The sequence below is a fragment of the Mustela lutreola genome, chromosome 4 (assembly GCF_030435805.1).
Source record: "Mustela lutreola isolate mMusLut2 chromosome 4, mMusLut2.pri, whole genome shotgun sequence".
NCBI lineage: Eukaryota > Metazoa > Chordata > Mammalia > Carnivora > Mustelidae > Mustela > Mustela lutreola.
This window is the reverse complement of record NC_081293.1, coordinates 44,181,848-44,201,910: the sequence shown is the minus strand read 5'-3', so window position 1 is coordinate 44,201,910 and position 20,063 is coordinate 44,181,848. Positions and strand designations below refer to the sequence as shown.

General features: G+C 36.2%; 1 protein-coding gene across 9 annotated transcripts in view; it reads left to right on the top strand.

The window, feature by feature from the left end:
* The window catches only part of CCSER2 (coiled-coil serine rich protein 2), a 199,710-nt gene that overhangs the window by 153,623 nt on the left and 26,024 nt on the right, over positions 1-20,063 (top strand). For all 9 annotated transcript variants that reach the window (XM_059169721.1, XM_059169728.1, XM_059169729.1 and 6 more), the window contains one exon: positions 15,610-15,699. In XM_059169721.1, the coding sequence (XP_059025704.1) occupies positions 15,610-15,699 (90 nt within the window). Of the gene's footprint in view, positions 1-15,609; positions 15,700-20,063 lie in introns of those variants that run through there.

The following is a 20,063-nucleotide window of genomic DNA, read 5'->3' as shown; positions in this document are numbered from 1 at the left end:
AGTGGCCTTCATTTGGATATTCTTACTTACATTCATGTTACTGATGAAAAATAAGTGTCTTTCTTCATATATGTTTAAAGAAATGAACTGGTGAGTTGAGAACAAGGCATTTTTTCTCTGTGAGAAGAGAAATTAAGCTGGATTTTAGGCTTAGATTTCAGTCAGTAAGACTGTCAGAGTGAACAATATGCCAAGAAGATGCTTCTTCCCCATGGATGATACTGAGTGATAACTCAGAGTCATGTTCGAATCTTTGAAACTTTGTAATTGTTACAATTTCAAATGTTAGTCTCATCTAAAATCAGTATGTGCAGTATATTGAACATAATTATAATTTAGTTCATAAAATTGAAAAGGCCAGGATAACAACATAATGGCATAAAAATGACAACAAGACCAGGAAAATATTTGTTGGAAGTCAAAGCATATTTTGGTATAACAAAGTATTTAGTAATATGAATATCACTTAGAATATAAAGGATATAATTTATTGAACTCTGAGCCGCTGAGGTCAGATCACATAGATTCAACTTATGAATAAATAATGAGGACAGATGGATCAGATGTTATTTTTGAGAGTATAAGGAGAACTTAAAAATCTGAAACACAAATGAATAGGTATTGCAAATCAAGGGCCTACCAAATATAAAATTAATAAAGAAAGTAATAAAACCTCATGTTTGTATTTCAAAACTAAAGATAAAAACCTAGCCAGTTTTCAGGGAAAAGAAAAACAGCATTAGGAAATTAAGTAAGCTTCAGATTTTGGAAAAATGTGTTACAGAGCACAAGAATTGTGTCTAGTGCACTTCAGAAAAAGGTTATGCCCTCATATTTTATAATCTAAACAAATTTTTATTCATATACCAAGGTAAATTTTCAGACCTTTAATATCTTGAAAACTATGCCATCCGGTTAACTTTGTAAAATTGCTTAATAATGCATACCAAATAGTTGAGGCTAAGATTTAAAAAATAACTCAAGAATTTTAGGAGGTTGAGGGGGCATCTGTGTGGCTCAGTCAGTTAAGTGACTGTATCTGTCTCAGGTCATGATCTCAGGGTCCTGGGATTGAGCCCCACATGGGGACTCCCTGCTCAGCAGAGTCTGCTTTTCCCTCTCCCTCTGCCCTTCCCCTTGGCTCATGCTTCTCTCTCCTTCTCTCAAATAAATAAAAACTTAAAAAAAAAAAAAAAAGAAAGAAAACCATTTTTAGGTAGGCTGGATGAGCTGAACTTCCCAGCCAGTAATGGGAGGAAATTTATTGCTCATTATTTTATCTAATGTAATTATATATCATTTGAATGTTGGACTTTTTGAATTTATACATTTTTATTTTCTTGAAATTAAAAATTTTTAGTTTTTTTTTTTTTTTTATTTTTTTTATTTTTTATAAACATATATTTTTTATATACATATATTTTTATCCCCAGGTCTGTGAATCACCAGGTTTACACACTTCACAGCACTCACCAAATCACATACCCTCCCCAATGTCCATAATCCCACCCCCTTCTCCCCAACCCCCTCCCCCCGGCAACCCTCAGTTTGTTTTGTGAGATTAAGAGTCACTTATGGTTTGTCTCCCTCCCAATCCCATCTTGTTTCATTTATTCTTCTACCCACTTAAGCCTCCATGTTGCATCACCACTTCCTCATATCAGGGAGATCATATGATAGTTGTCTTTCTCTGCTTGACTTATTTCGCTAAGCATGAGAAAAATTTTTAGTTTTTAAATTTTAAATTACTATTAAATTTTAAAAATGTTTACATTAAGTAAAGTACATGTTTGAGGAAGGAAATAAGGAATATCCTGAACTCAGAAGTTTTTCTCTTCTACAAATGGATATCTAGAATTATTTTTAAAATATTCTGATATACTTACATAAATTAAAAAATTTTTATGAAATGCTTTAAAATAACTATTAGGTTAGAATAGTATATTATACAAAAGATAATTTTTTTTAAAAAAGACATAGAAAGTAGAAAAATACCAAGGATATCTAAAAACAGCAGAACTAAAGTGACAAATTAGATCAGATATAATAACAGTAAATGAAAATAGTCTTATCTCTCTTAGTTTCATTGAGGATTTAATGCAAAATCCATTAATTTTCTTTGTATATAAAGAAATTTAAATCAAATAAAATGGTACAATAATGTTGAACATAAAAGGTTGGGTGAGACAAAATGAAATTACTCTCATCAAAAAAGCAGGGGTTGCAATAAAAAGATAAATCTAAGATGGGAAGAATTATGAAAAGAGGTCACTTTATATTGATGTATGGAATGTATATATTGATGTATGGAATTAGGAATGAAAGGGAGAGCAGTTTATTTATTTTGGAGCAGGTCCTAGAGGAGCAGGGATTGCTGAGGGATTTTTACAGGAACAAAGGGGACTGCGGGTAACATCTGCCTCTTCCACCCCCCAGCATAAACACATGGCCAGCTGTGTGAGGTAGCCAAGTACTGATATACACTACCTAACTTGGTAACACCAAGCCTTGCCCACTCCCTTGTGCTTTGGGGGATCCACTCTTCCAAGTCACGTTTGCCTCAGTCCCCGTACTGCAGATCCCCTCCCCCAAAAGACCTGCACAAACCTTGGCAACACTGTCTCCTGACCCAGGCATTTTGCAAGGCTGGGTTGGCATCAGGCCCATTGGCAGCAGGCCCTGTGGAAACCCTAGGTGTTAAAATTGTGCACCTCAACTGGGAACCAAACACTGCCCACAACAGGCAAAGAGAACCTCTGCAAATAACTGGATTAAAAGAAAAAGTGACCAGGACACAACTGCAGGGCCCACACAACACATATAGGAGAACCCCAGAGGATTGTTGAAGAAGAAAACCAAAGCTGAAGGCACCACAATGTCTGATTTCAAGCTATGTTACAAAACTGTGATCATCAAGATACCATGGTATTGGCACAAAAGTAGGACACATAGATCAATGGAACAGAATAGAGACTCCAGAAATGAACCCTCTACTCTATGGTCAACTAATCTTCGACGAAGCAGGAAAAAATACCCAATGGGGAAAAAGAAAGTCTCTTCGATAAATGTTGATGGGGAGAATTGGACAGCTACATGCAGAAGAATGAAATGAAACTGGGCCATTCTCTTTACACCATATACAAGATAAACTCAAAATGGACGAAAGACCTAAATGTGAGAGAGGAATTCATCAAAATCCTAGAGGAGAACATAGGCAGTAATCGCTTTGGCATTTGGCCACGTTGACTTCTTTCAAGACACATCTCTAAAGGCAAAAGAAAGAAAAGGAAAAATGAACTATTGGGACTTCATCAAGATAAAAAGCTTTTGCACAGCAAGGGAAACAGTCAACAAAACTAAGAGACAAACCATGGTATGGGAGAAGATATTTGCAAATGACATTACAGATAAAGGACTCGTATCCAGGATCTATAAAGAACTTTCCAAACTCAACACACAAAAAACAAACAATCCAGTCAATAAATAGTTAGAAGATATGAACAGACACTTCTCCAAAGAAGACATACAAATAGCTAACAGACACATGAAAAAATGTTCAGCATCACTAGCTATCAGGGAAATACCAATCAAAACCACAATGAGATACCACCTTATACCAGTTAGAATGGCAAAGATTAAGAAGACAGGAAACAGCAAGTGGCGAGGATGTCAAGAAATCCTCTTACGCTGTTGGTCGGAATGCAAGCTGATACAGCCAATCTGGAAAACAGTATGGAGTTTCCTCAAGGAGTTAAAAATAGAGCTACCTTATGACCCAGCAATTGTGCTAGTAGGTGTTTACCCCAAAGATTCAGATGTAGTGAAAAGAAGGGACACATGCACCCCAATTAGTGTTCATAGCAGCAGTGTCCACAATAGCCAAACTGGAAGGAGCTGAAGTGTCGTTCAATAAATGAATGTATAAAGAAGATGTGGTTCATATATAAAATGGAATATTACTCAGCCAATGGAAAAGATGAATACCCATAATTTGCATAGATTTGGATGGAACTGGAGGGGTTATGCTAAGTGAAATAAGTCAGTCAGAGCAAGACAATTATCATATGGCTTTGCTCATATGTGGAACATAGGGAATAGCACAGAGGACCAGAGCGTAAGGGAGGGAAAACTGAATGGGAAGAAATCAGAGTGAAGGACAAACCGTGAGAGACTCTGGACTGCAGGAAACAAACAGCGTTATGGAAGGGCGGGGGTTAAAGGATAGGGTAACTGCATAATGGGTATTAAGAAGGGCACATGTAGTGATGAGCACTGTGTGTTATACACAACTAATGAATTGTGGAACACCACATCAAAAACTAATGATGGCTAATTGGACACGATTAAACAAACAAACAAAAAAACAGAACATTCCTCCTTAAATACCAGAATACAGATTCTTTTAAAGTGCACATGGTACATCCTCCCGAATATTCACATATTAGACCACAAAATAAATCTGAACAGATTCAAAAGATCAAAGTCATACCATACATCTTTTCTGAGTACAGCACTATGAAATTAGAAATAAGCCACAAGAAAAAAATCTGGAAAGAGCACAGATTCATGGAGGTTGAATAACATACTATTAAACAATGAATGGGTCAACCAAGAAATCAAAGAAAAAAGAAAAAATTATATGGAGATGAAAATTGCTAGCTTAAGAAGCAAGAAACATCTCAAATAAAGAATCTAACTCTAAGCACAAAGGGGCTATAAAAAGAACAAACAAAACCCATAACAAGGGTTACCTACGTGGCTCAGTGTGTGAAAGCCTCTGCCTTCTGCTCAGGTCATGGTCCCAGGGTCCTGGGATCGAGCCCCACATCGGGCTCTCTGCTGAGCGGAGAGCCTGCTCCCCCCACTCTCTCTGCCTGCCTCTCTGCCTGCTTGTGATCTCTTAAATAAATAAAATCTTAAAAAAAAAAAAAAAAAAAAAAGCAAACCATAACAAGCATAAGGAAGGAAATAATAAAGACTAGAGCAGAAATAAATAATACAGAAACTTAAACAATAGAACAGAGCAGTGGAATCAGGAGCTGGCTCTAAATTGATAAACACCTAGTCCACACTCATTAAAAAAAAAGAGGACTCAAAATCAGAAATGATAAAAAAAACACCCAAGAGCATAGAAATGCAAATGATTGTAAGAGAATATTTTGAAAACTTATATGCCAACAAATTGGACAACCTAGAGGAAATGGATGAATTCCTAGAAATGTTACCTTGCAAAACTGAAGCAGGAAGAAATAGAAAATTTGAAAAGAGCAGTTATCCAGAATGGAATTGAATCAGTAATCAAAAACTACCAACAAACAAAATCAGGTAAAGACATCACAAAAAGAACTTTAGGGCAATATCTCTGATAAATAGTTGCAAAATTCCTCAACAAAATATTAGCAAACTGAATCTAATAATACATTAAAATGAACATTAACCATGATCAAGTGGAATTTATTGCTGAGATGCAAGAATGGTTCAATGTGATACATCACCTCAATAAGAGAAAAGATAACGATGATCATTTCAAGAGAGGGCATAAAAAACATTTTGGTAAATTACAACATCATTCAAGATAAAAATCCTCAGCAAAGTAGGTTTAGAGGGAACATACCTCAACATAATAAGGGTCACATGTGAGAAACCCATGGCTAACATCATACTCAATGGGGAAACCTGGGGCTTTTCCATTAAGAGCAGGAACAAGAAAGGATGTCTACTCTCACCATTTTTATTCAACATATCACTGGAAGTCCTAGCCACAGCAATCAGGCAACAAAAAGTAATAAAAGCCACCTATCCATCCATCCATCCAACAAAAAGTAATAAAAGCCACCTATCCATCCATCCATCCAACAAAAAGTAATAAAAGCCATTCATCCATAAGGAAGAAGTAAAACATTCACTGTTTGCAAATAACATGATACTCCATATAGAAAACCCAAAGACTCCATCAAAAAACTACTAGAATTGATAAATGAATTCAGTAAATTTGCAGGATAGAGAATTAGCGTACAGAAATCTGTTGCATTTCTATATACTAATAATGAAGTAGCAAAAAGAAATTAATAAAACAATCTTATTTGCTGTTGCACCAAAAATAATAATTAAAAAAAAAAACCCTAGGAATAAACGTAACCAAAGAGGTGAAAGACCTGTACTTGAAAACCATGAAATATTGATGAAAGAAATTGAATATGATAGAAAGAAATTGAAAGACATCTCATACCGTGGATTAGAAGAATAAATATTGTTAAATTGTATATACTACCCAAAGCTATCTGCGGTTTTAAAATAGTTGCTATCAAGATACCAACAGCAACTTTCACAGAACTAGAAGGAATCCTAATATTTATATGGAGCCACGAAAGACCCCAAATAGCCAAAACAATTTTGAAAAAACAAAACTGGAGGTGTTTTAGATGTCAGGTTTTATTAAAATCATATCAATGTAATCAAAAGTAATCAAAACAATGCCCTTGGCATAAAAATAGACACATAGTCAATGGAACAGAATAGAAAGCCCAGAAATAAACCCACAATTATATGGTCAATTAATCTATAAAGAAAGCAGGGATATCCAATGGGAAAGATCGTCTCTTCATCAAATGATGTTGGAAAACTGAACAGCTACTTGCAAAAGAAGGAAACTGAAGGACTTTCTTACATATACACAAAAATAAACTCAAAATGGTAGGAGGAGACAAGCTTGTGGGGAAGTAGGAGGAGGCACCGTTTCAACCTATACTCCAAAGTGAGCTGATTACCTGGCAAAGAACTCTGATCACCCATGAAATCAGCCTGAGATTAGAATTATACATTTCTGGATCTCAATGGGGGCAGAAGACGCTAGTAGGCAGGTAAAGTGGAGTGGGAACATTGGACTGAGATAGGAAGATAAACAAAAGGGGGAGGGAGCCACCAGAAGCAACCCATTGGAAAGTAATACCCCAATACGAGAGTGCCCTGCGATTGGGGACCAGCATTAACTTGGATTCTGGTTGAAAGCACTCAAAAAGAGCAAAGGATCGTGGGGGGGAAATTGTGGGAATTGGGTGGTTAGGGACAGGGGCTTGAGTCCATCAACCCAGGACAGCCACCACTGGCGCTGAGCCAGAGAGAGTGCAGCGAAGAAGCCAGATCTTGGTCCCTGAGTGGCTGGTGTGCCTGAGAGTGTCTGGGTGGCAGCGCAGCTGAGGGTGAGGGAGCCTTGCCAGCCAGCAGAATCACAGCCTTTTGCACTCTCCATGGGCTCGCTGCACTACCAGAGTCTGAGTTGTGCCCCACACCCTCCCTAAGAGAGGTGCCTTCAGGTGCCAGTTGGCGCTCTCTCAGAGCCAGAGAGTCTGAGCACTCCCTACCCAGGCCAGCGTGAAATTCTCAATGCTGCTTGGGACCTCTCTAGCATGGCTATCTTGGTTTTCAGTACAAGCAGGAGTTCCTGTGTCCCCAGAGACTCTGAGTAGGAATGTGCTCTGCCAGTGGCTCAGGGTGAATTTATGTGCTCTGGAGCACCCAGAGGGGAACAGACTGAGGCTTCTCTCTGAGAGGGAGGTCTGGGTGCAGTTTGCTTTTCTCTAAACCTCCAAAAACCATCAAAAGCTGCCAAGGAGAGAGAAAACACACAAAAAAACCTTCAGAGAAAAAAAGCCTGAAAAACCAGTTTCCTCAGAGCCCACCCCCTTGATGGGGGCAGGAGGACTTAACTCTAGCAAGACTCCCTGAAAATCCACATAGCAGGCCCCTCCCCCAGAAAGCCAGAAAGACAAAAAAAGACAAGAGGACAACCACTACTACTTCGTAGATACAACCTTTATTTTTAATTCGTTCCCACTATTCTGGTTCATTTTTTTAATATATAACTTTTTAACCTATTTACCATCACAATGAAATGTCCAGTTCATAAAATTCCATAATAACCTTTTAACCTGAACTTTTTGATACATATACCTGTGTTTTTCTTTTGCTTTTCTATTTTTTTAATTCTTTGAATTTAAATTAATTTTATTTTGGTTTATTTTTTGTTTTTTTATATTTGTATAGAGATAAGCTTCAAGGTAATCCCCTTTCCCCAATCAATGCTACCCCTATAGGTAAGCCAGTTTTTAATCCTCCTTTATCTTAGGAAAGTTGAGTCCTTTAAGAAAGATATCAAGATACATCCAGGAAGAATCAAAATAAACTTCCTCACCCACAATGAGAATTTATAACCACTCTCCCATCATTTTCTTCTGCCAGCGTTTCTGTGTATTTGTTTTTGTCCTGGTAGTATATAAATCTTACACTTGGGGTTCTTTTTGATGAGGTTCTTTTTTTTTGCTTTTATTTATTTATTTTTCTCCTGTCATCTACATTTGTCAGTCTTTTTGTTTGTCTGTTTTTGTTTGTATACTTCATAAATCTTACCTTGGGCCCATTTGGGCTGGGCCTTCTTTTATTTTATCTTTCTTTTTTTTCTTGTCTCTCTCTCTCTCTCTTTCTTTCTTTCTTTTTTCTTTCTTTTTGGTGGGGATTCTTGATTGCTCAGAAGTCTTCCAGGGTGCACCTTGCCTGCACCATGGCCCATACAATCAGCTACACATCCATTCAGCCATCTCTCACCAAAATGACTAGGAGGAGGAATGCCCAACAGAAGAAAAATTCAGAGACTGGGCCTTCTGCATCAGAGCTATTGCATGTGGACATAGACAATATGTCAGAAAGGGAATTCAGGCTAACAATTATTCAGGCAATAGCTAGGTTGGAGAAAGCCTTTGATGACAAAATGGAATTGATTAGGGCAGAATTGAAAGCCGCCAGGGATGATGTTCACAATGTTCTCAATGAGTTCCAATCTAATCTAAATTCTCTAAGAGCTAGGGTAACTGAGGAAGAAGATAGAATTAGTGATCTGCAGGACAAACAGAGAAAAGGGAGCAGGAAGAAGCCTGGAACAAACAGCTTAGAAGCCACAAAAACAGAATTAGGGAAATAAATGATGCCATGAAATGTTCCAATGTCAGAATTATTGGAATCTCTGAGGGGGAGGAGAAAGAAAGAAGACTGGAAGATATAGTTGAACAAATTCTCCACGAAAATTATCCCAGTCTCGCGAATGGAACCAGCGTTTGTGAACTAGAGGCAGAATGGTCTCTCCAACAAGATCATAGACTCTAGGAAGACCTCAAGACACCTGATCGTGAAAATGATGAATCATAATTGTAGACAGGAGTTCTTGAAAGCAGCTAGGGCAAAGAAATTCCTTATGTACAGAGAAAAGCCCATCAGAATAAATCAGACCTGTCCACAGAAACCTGGCAAGCCAGAAAGGGCTGGCAAGACATATTCAGGGCACTAAATGAGAAGAACATGTAGCCAAGAATACTTTATCCAGCAAGACCGAAATTCAAAATGGGTGGAGAGATAAAGAGCTTCCAAGACTTTGGCAAGTTTTAAAAGAGTATGCAACCACCAAGCTGACTTTGCAGGAAATACTAAGGGGGCTTTTATAAAAGAGGAAAAATCCTAAGAATATCATTGAACAGAAATATATGGGGACAATCTATAGAAACAAAGACTTCACAGGTAACACAATGTCAATAAAAACATATCTCAATAATCACTGTCAACATGAATGGCCAAAATGTGCCCATAAAATGACACAAGGTTGCAGATTGTATAAAACGACAGCACCCATCCATATGTCATCTACAGGAGATACATTTTGAACATAAGCATACACCCAGACTGAAAGTGAAGGGATGAAATATCTTTCATAGCAATGAGCTTCAAAAGAAGGCTGGGGTAGCGATTCTCATATCAGATAAATTAGATTTTAAACTAAAGACTGTAGTCAGAGATATAGAAGGACACTACATCATCCTTAAAGGGACTGTCCACCAAGAAGATATAACAATTGTAAATATTTATGCCCCCAATGTGGAAGCAGCCAATTACATCGGAAAACTGTTAATCAAGATAAAGAGTTATATTGATATGAATACATTAATAGTAGGAGATCTTAACACGCCTCTCTCAGTAATAGACAGATCACCCAAGCAGAAAATCAGTAAAGAAGAGCATTGAATGACACATTGAACCAGATGGACCTCGTAGATATACATAGAACATTCCACCCTAAAACAACAGAATACTCATTCTTCTCAAGTGCACATGGATCCTTCTGCAGAATAGACCACATACTGGGTCACAAATCAGGACTCAACCTATACCAGAAGACTGAGATTATTCCCTGCATATTCTCAGATCACAATGCTTTGAAACTGGAGCTCAACCACAAGGAAAACTTTAGAAGGAATTCAAACACCTGGAAGCTAAAGACCACCTTGTTTAAGAATGCTTGGATCAACAAGGAAATCAAAGAAGATCTTAAAAATTTATGGAAACCAATGAGAATGAAACCAACTTCGGTCCAAAACCTATAGGATACAGCAACAGCGGTCCTAAGGGGAACACATAGCCGTCTAAGCCTCTCTCCAAAAAATTGAAAAATCCAGAATACACCAGTTGTCTCTACACCTTAAAGAACTGGAGAATCAACAACAAATTAAGCCAGCTCCACACACAAGAAGGGAAATAAGCTCAAATTGACTTTTTTTTTTTTTAAAGATTTTATTTATTTATTTGACAGACAGAGATCCCAAGTAGGTAGAGAGGCAGGTAGAGAGAAAAGGGGTCCCTGTTGAACAGAGAGCCCGACGTGGGGCTCGACCCCAGGACCCTGAGATGATGACCTGAGCCGAAGGCAGAGGCTTTAACTCACTGAGCCACCCAGGGGCCCCAGGAAATAAACTCAAAATGGCTTGAAGACCAAGGTGCCTGGGTGGCACAGTCAGCTAAGCATCTGCCTTCAGCTCAGGTCATCATCTCAGGGTCCTGGGATTGAGCCCCAAGTCAGGCTCCCTGCTCAGGAGGGCTCTGCTTTTCCCTTTCTCTCTGCCTTTCCCCCCACTCATTCTCATTCTCATTTTCATTCTCATTCTCATTCTCTCTCTCTCAAATCAATAAATAAAATCTTTTAAAAAATGGATTAAAGACCTAAATGTGAGATCTAAATCCATAAATATCCTGAAAGAGAGGATAGGCAGTAATTTCTCTGACATTGGTCATAGCAACATTCTTCTGAGGCAAGGGAAACAAAAACAACAATAAACTATTGAGATTACATCACAATTAAAAGCTTCTGCACAGCAAAGGAAACAACCAACAAAACTAAATGACAGTCTACTGAATTGGAGAAGATATTTGCACATGACATATCCAAGAAAGGGTCAGTATCCAAAATATATAAAGAACTTACACAATTCAATACCAAAAAGACAATCCGATTTAAAAATGCACAGAAGACATGAACAGGCATTCCTCCAAAGAAGACCTACAGATGACCAACAGATACATGAAATGATGTATCATTTATCATCAGGGATAATCAAAATCATAGTGAGATAACACCTCACATCTGTTAAAACGGGTAAAGTAAAAAACTCAAGAAACAAGTGTTGGCAAGAATATGGAGAAAAAGGAACCCTTGTACACTATTGTTGGGAATGCAAACTGGTACAACCACTGTCAAAGACAATGTGGATTTTCCTGAAAAAGTTAAAAATAGAATTATTCTATTTCAGTAATCACACTACTGGATATTTACCCAGAGAATACAAAAACACTAATTTGAGGGGACATATGCACCCCTATGTTTATCTCAGCATTGTTTATAATAGCCAAATTACAGAAGAAACCCAAGTGTCCATCAATAGATGAATGGATAGAAATATGTTTTATATATGAGAGTGAGAGAGAGTGTGTGCTTGGATGGATATGTATACATACATATATGTAATATATATGTGTACCATTACACACACAAAGATGCATATATGTATGTGCATTGGAATATTATTCAGCCATAAGAAAAAATGAAATCTTGCCATTTGCAACAACATGGATAGAGATGAAGTATTATGCTAAACGAAATAAGCCAATTAGAATAAGACAAATGCCATTGGATTTCATTCATGTGTGGAATTTAAGAATCAAAACAAGCAAATAATGGAAAAACAAACTCTTAACTATAAAAAACTAACAGGTGGTTACCAAAGGGGAGGTGGATTGGGCGGGGGTGAAATAGGTTAAGGGGATTAAGAGTGTGTTTGTCTTGATGAACACAGTGATGGATAGACTTGGTTCACTATGTTGCACATCTCAATATATCACTGTATGTTAACTACACTGGAATTTAAGGGAAAAAAAATGTGAAGGATTTTCAAGGTGATTTCAAAGTCCCTTTCTAGTTCTAGCTATCTATGCATTTTATCTTAACCTGAGTTTGCATGTACACTTTCAGAAAATTGACAATATAAAGTGTTAAATTCATATTTTGTGTGAAAAGTTCATATATAAAATCAGATTGCAGTGCTCCAAGTATTTAACTGGATTGTATAGAAGCTCAGCTATTTAAATCTTATTTAAAATGCTGAGAATGGGCGCCTGGGTGGCTCAGTGGGTTAAGCCGCTGCTTTCGGCTCAGGTCATGATCTCAGAGTCCTGGGATCGAGTCCCGCATCAGGCTCTCAGCAGGGAGCCTGCTTCCCTCTCTCTCTCTCTGCCTGCCTCTCTATCTACTTGTGATTTCTCTCTGTCAAATAAATAAATAAAATCTTTAAAAAAAAAAAAAAAAAAAAAATAAAATGCTGAGAATGCTCTTTTATTTTTCCCTAAGTATACTAAGTAGTAAGTTAATTTAGATACATTTACACATTGGAGCCTTAGAATAATCTGGTGAAATTATTAGTGTAGAATTTTCTTTATAGAGTCATGGAAAGTAGAACTCAGCTTAAGCAGGTTAGCTGTGTCATAGATTTGAAAAACTGTGGATTATATACCTGGTTTCAAATTCTGCCCTGAAACTAAATAGCCATGTTGTTTTAGGGAAGTTACTTTATTTCTCCTCAGCCTCTTCTGTATGTGGGTGTAATAAAAATAATACAATATAGGATTATGATAGTCTAATAAACTATGTATGAAAACTGAGTAATGCTATACCTGGGCCATGGGTGCATGATTAATACTACTCTTATTGATGATTTGCCCCAAATCACCCATCTAGTAAATCAGTGTATATCTTAATATGTTATGTTACAAGTAAAAGTCTTTAACTAAAAGAGGCTTAAAAGTTAGAACATCTGTAAACTCAAATAACAAAATTGTGTAGATCTCATGGTTACTTAAATGGTCATTTCGGTAATGGTGAAGTTCTAGGTTGGTTTTCTGGAATCAAGGCTGTCCTGTGCTGGTTACAAGATGTATTCTGTAGTTCTGTGTGTCATATACTCCTGTATTAGTCCCCAAATGTAGGAAAAGGACCTTCTTTTCTCTAGTATGCCTTTAAAAAAAAAAAAAAAGACATTTATTTATTTCAAAGAGAAAGAAAAAGGTAAGGAGAGGAGAGAAAGAGAATCTCAAGCATGGGGCTTGATGCAGGGCTGGATCTCACGACCCTCAAATCATGACCTGAGCCAAAACCAGGAGTTGGATGCTTAACTGACTGAACCACCCAGGCATCCCTCTAGCATACCTATTTTTAAAATCAAGAGCACATTCTCAGAAATTATCCAGACTTTGCATATGTTTTATTGGCTAGGTTTGGAATCTTTATCACTTCCTAAGCATGGTAGAATGGGATTAATCTGATTGGTTCACACTAATCAAAATATATCATTGGGTCAAAAGGTAGGATACACTTTCCTGAATATGGGACTACATAGAATGTGAGCCTCCAAACAGAATCTGTCAGCAAAAAGAAAAGCATGTGGACAGGGAATGAGTCGGGTAGTTGTTTCACATCTATTGAAATGTCACTAAAAACTAGGTTTTTCAAATTATAAAAAATTCAAACATTTGCCTAATATTGTTCTTCATATGTTAGTTAACAGATTGACTACAAAAAGGAAATTACTTCTGGAACTGCAGTAGTCAGGATAGAATACATAATGTGCTTGCACTAAGATAAATATTTTTTCTTTATATACCTTCCATATATATTAAAAGTTATGTCCTATTATAGTGAATTCTCTTGAGACTTTTTTTAAAAAAATATTTTTATTTTATTTTACTTTTGAGAGAGAAAGAGAGCATGAGCAGGGGGGAGGGGTGAAGGGAAAGGGAGAGAGAGAATCTCAAGCAGACTCTGCACTGTGCCAGATGCAGGGCTCCATCTCAGGATTCTGAGATCATAACCTGAGTCGAAACCAAGAGTCAGATGCTTAACCAGCTGAGCCACCCAAGTGCCCCCATGAGACTCTTAAGTTGCCTACTTAATATGGTGAATTTTGTTTCATTCACTATCCCATTTTTTAGGAATGGGAAATATGTCTGTACTATAAGAAATGGAAAATGTCTATTCTGCAGAGATTTTTGTTTTTAATTAGATCTTATTTTATATATGGAAAATGGATTGATTGAAAATAAGAAAAATAAGAAAAATTCTGAATTTTGGTAAATTTTAAAAAATAAGACACCTAATTTTAATTTGATGCAGTAGTTAAGAATTTGTTATGTAGGTTTTCCTATAAGAAAGTTTACCTCCAGTGAGATTGTTTAATAAATAATATATATATTCCAATATATGTATTGGAATATAACAGTACTCCACACTAGGGAGAAGTTCACATTATGTCTTCTTGTTCTTTTTAAAAATTTGATCATTATTTATTTGAGAGACCAAAGTTTCCACAAAAGGTACGTTGCTTTGTGTTGTCTAAATGAGTTTGCTTTGAGTGGAATCATATGCAGAGAATTCATTTGTGAACTGGAATGGTCAGATGGATCTTGTCAAAATTCAGTGGTCCTTCAAATTCTTTTGTTCAATAAGGGTAACACATCATTAAGAAGGCTTAAAAGCACCACACATGTGAATAGACAGCCTTATCTGTGGACCGGTGGTGTTTAATATCCATAGAGTGCCATCAAAAATGAATTTAAGAAACTCTGGTGTAGTGACTGTAGTACCATTATAGTTTAGAGAAATACATTATATTTTGCAATTGTATTCCTTATAATCTGTATATTGTTATATATATTCTACATTATTATATATACATTATTATATATATTAATATATATTATTTTTATATACATAGTATTATATATATTTATACACATAAGATCGTAGATAGTGTATTTATGGACAGTGTAAGAGATTCCCAAGGTTAATTTTCACTATACAGAATTTTAGCTTTACTGAGTGACTCTGGAATCCAGTCTCTGAATAAGATGGGAGACTAATGAATAGACCTGGATGTTTGCTTTTTTTTCATGAGGGTGATCTTTTACCCTTTAAGAGAGCCTCTAATTATTTTTTTAAAAGATTTTATTTATTTGTTGGATAGACAGAGATCACAAGTAGGCAGAGAGAGAGGAAGGAAAGCAGGCTCCCCGCTGAGCAGAGAGCCCACTGCGGGGCTTCATCCCAGGACTCGGGGGTCATGACCTGAGCTGAAGGCAGAGGCTTTAACCCACTGAGCCACCCAGGTGCCCCAACCTCTAATTATTTTTGTATGTATATATGTGTATATAGAATTATACCCGTGTAAATTTTGTGGTTTTATTCAGGCAACTCAGTGTAACTGCCACCAAAATTCTAAAGAGGAAAAATGCACATATGCTGATAAATATACTCAAACACCCTGGAGAAGAATTCCTGTAAGTAACATATGCCCTTAACCTCTTCTCTTGTCATTTACTCTTTTGATGTTCGTTTCACTCTTTTTACTTTAATCTAATAATTTTGAATCTGCCATGGCTGTAATTTTTTTTTTTTAGGTAAGTTGATTTTTCTTGTCTCTTATGTGCTTTCTAAAGCTTCTCTTGTGTGTCTTATATAAATGAATGTGCATTTAATAGCTTTTCTGTTCTGCACACTACAGCGCATTTTATTTGAATGTTTAGTCTCCTCTCATTGCATGTATTTATGAGAGTGGTATTTCTCCATGCCCTAAAAGAAGTAGAAATTTAAAAAGAAATGCAGTCTTCCCTTTTTAACAGCATGACTCTTTGGAAGTACGTGATGTAGCTTATTCTTTTGTTGTTGTTGAAACTTTCAAATATATTCTGTTATAATTACTCAGATGTTGAGGCTGTTAAGAATAAGTGCATTAAAATATAGATAGTAAAGGTTATGTTTAGGCATGGTTAGGGAATGGTTTCTTCTAAACAGTATAAAGTAACCAAGTTTTCTTGTTTTTCAAAACATATTTAGGCTAACATACACTGACCATAATTTAATCTGAGTTCTGAAAATAAGTTCAGGATGTGCCTGAGCCAGAGGGTCATCGCATGGCCTGCTAGTCATCCTAATCCTGTTGTTGGGTGCCAACTAATAGACATTTTTTGTTAAGAGAATGCCTAATAAGCCACATTTGACTCTTCTTTTGCCTTGTTTAACAGTGGAATCGTAGTAACAGAAATGAACAGGGAACCATAATGGTTACTATAATCAACAACCCAATTTTTAAAACTTAGCTATAGGCTTTAAAGTTTATAAAATACTTTTTTGTTTTTTATCTAATAAGTAACATTTTTGTGTGTGCTCATATAAGGTGCGATACTAATAATTTATTCAACAAAAGTTGATGAGTCTCTCCCATCTCAGTTATTAGGCTCTTGAAGTAGAAATAAGAATTGGGGAAGAAAATGCACAGACCATTCAGGATTGCTTCTTTCATGAGCAGGTGTTTATTAAAGGGACTGGTGGTGTGATACACTTAGAGTGCATTGAGTTCTGTTAGGTTCAAAGGATTGGGAAAGTCTAGTCTGAAGAATCAAGGAGCTTGGTGAAAAAGGTGAAGGTTGTGGTTGAATTCTAGAAAGTAAAAGATGTCAGTAGACAGAGAAGATAGAGTATTTCTTTAAAGGATGTGGAAGCTTAGTGTGAAGGAAATTTCAAAACAAGACTATGCCTTTTGCTTCTAGATGAAAGTTTGGGTTTCCCTGTTTCTTCAATTTTCCTCACAGATGTTTATATTTTCAGACACTATTACTTAGTAGATTGGTGATTTAAGTGTGAGATGTTCCATTTTCCCATCCTCATGGGAGTTTTTATACCATCTCTGGATTCCTTCATCTTCTGTTCTGAAAACTGTTAATCAGACAAAAAGTAAATGGTATAAAACCAACCCCAAGACATTGCTCAGTTATTTTACTATAATTTGAGCGAAATGAAGGTCAGTTTTCCAGCCTAGTACTTTAATAAACCCAGACTTCAGGCTTCCTTGTTATCTACTGAATAGGAATCACTTGGCTTAGCACCTTTGCTTATAGTTATCCAAGTTAACAGAAGGCAGGGAGGTTAAATGGCATATTAAAATTTCCATAGTCAGTCAGTGGCTAAGATAGGCTACTGACTGCTAGTACAAGGTTTTTTCACCCAGAGGTGCGCTGAGGAGCCTTAAAGGATTGAGAGATATTTTGCAGATTGAAATGGAACAAATATCCTTGACAAAAGGAACAGTACAAGTAAAGGTGATGAGGTAGGACGATACATTTAGACAACAGTAAGTATATGATTTTGGCTGCAACACAGTTGTATGTTTAGGAAAGTAGTTGAAGTTGTGTAAAGTCCATTTAAAAATAGAATTAAAAATTTTATCTGCAAAAGTAGTTTTATTGAGTTGTATTTAAAGAGGTAGTTACATATATTTACTTAGTTAGATAATTATTAACTATTGAGGTTAAATTTTGAGTTTATTCTCTCATTTTTATGTTTTTTGGACTTAGGATTCATTTGAAATAAAATTACCTTATTTTAGAAACCATTTACTATAATGAAGATTTTCTTTTCTCTTCTAAAAAGTTATACTTGATTCTGCATGTTCGTTTTTTAGCAGGAACCCAACATCTTTAAGCAAGATGTTGGTGATGGGGAGGTGCAGTGGGATCCTTCTTTGACCACAGTGATTTTGTTAGGTAGCAGTTTGGGGAATCAAAGCATGTTGTATTTCAAAATCTCCAGGTTGAGTGTAGGTAACATTTTTTGATCTGGCTAGTAAGACTTCGGGAAGATTGAAAGTTAGAGTCTGAATCCTTGTTCTTTACCATTTCCTGAATATCTTGGGGAATTTAATTGCCCTTCTTGACACTCTTAGTTGAGGATCTCCTTCAGAGGTTTATGAGGCATATGTAAGCATGTCCTCAGAATACTTCTGGCATCCAAGGAAATAATCTGGTTATAGTAGAAGGCACAGAAGGATGGTAGAGAAGAGAGAGGTACCATTCATAACACTTGTTGGCAGTCATTTGGGACATGGAAAGAAAAATGAAAAAAAAAAGGATATTTTTAGAAGAAATGAAGGAAAATAAGGGTGCTGGATTTTAGATTTAGAGAGGGAAAGACAGAGGAAAAGGAGATATGAATGAGCTGTCAGAAAAGATGCTACCTTAAGAGGAAAGTGGAGGGTGCCCGGTGGCTCAGTTGTTAAGCGGCTGCCTTTAGCTTAGGTCATGATCCCAGGGTCCTAGGATCAAGGCCTACATCAGGCTCCCCGCTCAACGGGAAGCCTGCTTCTCCCTCTCCTGCTGCCCCCTGCTTGGGTTCTCTTTCTTTCTGTGTCTCTCTCTGTCAAATAAATAAATAAAATATTAAAAAAAACAAAAGAGGAAAGTGGATAAGTCTGCTTCTGGTGAAATAATTTATCTGAGGGACAGAGTACCCAGATAAAATGGTGAAATGGATAACATGAAAAGAACAGTAGTGTGGAAGGTATCTAATCATTCACACAAAAACAGTTGAAGTGAGACTAGGAATACTAGGAAGATGGTGATTATGTGAGAAGAGATGGTGATTATGTGAGAAGATTCATTTAAAATTTTAAACTTATAAAAGTTTATTTTTAAAGATAGTATGACATTATTATTTGTGTACAAGCATGTTCTTATAAGTAGCATTATCTTGGACTGAATTAAATATTTTTAATGTATTTCTAGTATTGTTTCAAAGCATTTAACATCACTGTGTGAAGATTTGCACATTAAGTAATTCTAAATTTTTGCAATATATACATTTTACAGAGCCTTTGTTTAAATATCTTAAATGAACTAGAGAAGCCAAAATAGCAAAAAAGAGAAAATTTCTAAAAAAAAGAAAAAGAAAAAGAAAACATTTCTAGACTCAGACCATCAACTGTCTTATTATTTATCCCTTGAATCTCAAAAAAGGGATTGTAAAATGGACACAAAGGATCTTCTTGGCCTGTCAGATAATGAATGGCTCACCTGGATTCCTTTTAAAATTTAGTGTAGAAATAAATGCTGTCTTATCAGTATCAGTGAGAAAGTTGCCTACCAGTTGAAATTCAGAATATGCAAAATTAGATCTGTTACTAGTTTTCTTTCATATCTTAAGAACTCACTTCATTATATAGCAGAGAGGTGAGGAAAGATGATTTCCTATGCATTTTAAAATGTTCTCTTAGAATTAGCTTCTAGTAGCGGATCAGAGATTTAATCCATTTTATAGTTTAATAGATATGTAAGTGACTTATATAAATTCAGCAATTAGAATATGGTCAGGATTATCAGCAATTCTTTGTGCTTAGAATTAGGTTCTCATGTCTCAGATTTACTAGATTATACATACAGTTCAAAATATCATAGTCAAGTATGTTCCTATAATAGCTATTTATAAAATAGAAAAGATAAAATCAGAAAATTGTATCACAGACATATCACAGAAATTATGTCAACTGTTCATAATTTCCCAAGGAGAAGGAGTTTGCTAACTTTCTAGCAGCATGCTATATGTACTATTAAAGAACTCTGCTCCCTCCCTTTTTCTGCTTGCCTGGGAGATAACATAAAATACTACGTGAAAGGGAACATCATAACCTAAAGATGTGTCTTAAGAGAACTCTCTCCTTAGTCCTTTTTCTTTCACACTGTATGCCTTCCTGATTTGAGAATGGGAAGCATTATTAGTTAATTTTTATGTGAGATTAATGTCCTGATTTTATACTTTGTCATTTCATTTTATCCCAATTGGTGAGGTGTTATATTACTACTCATATATATTC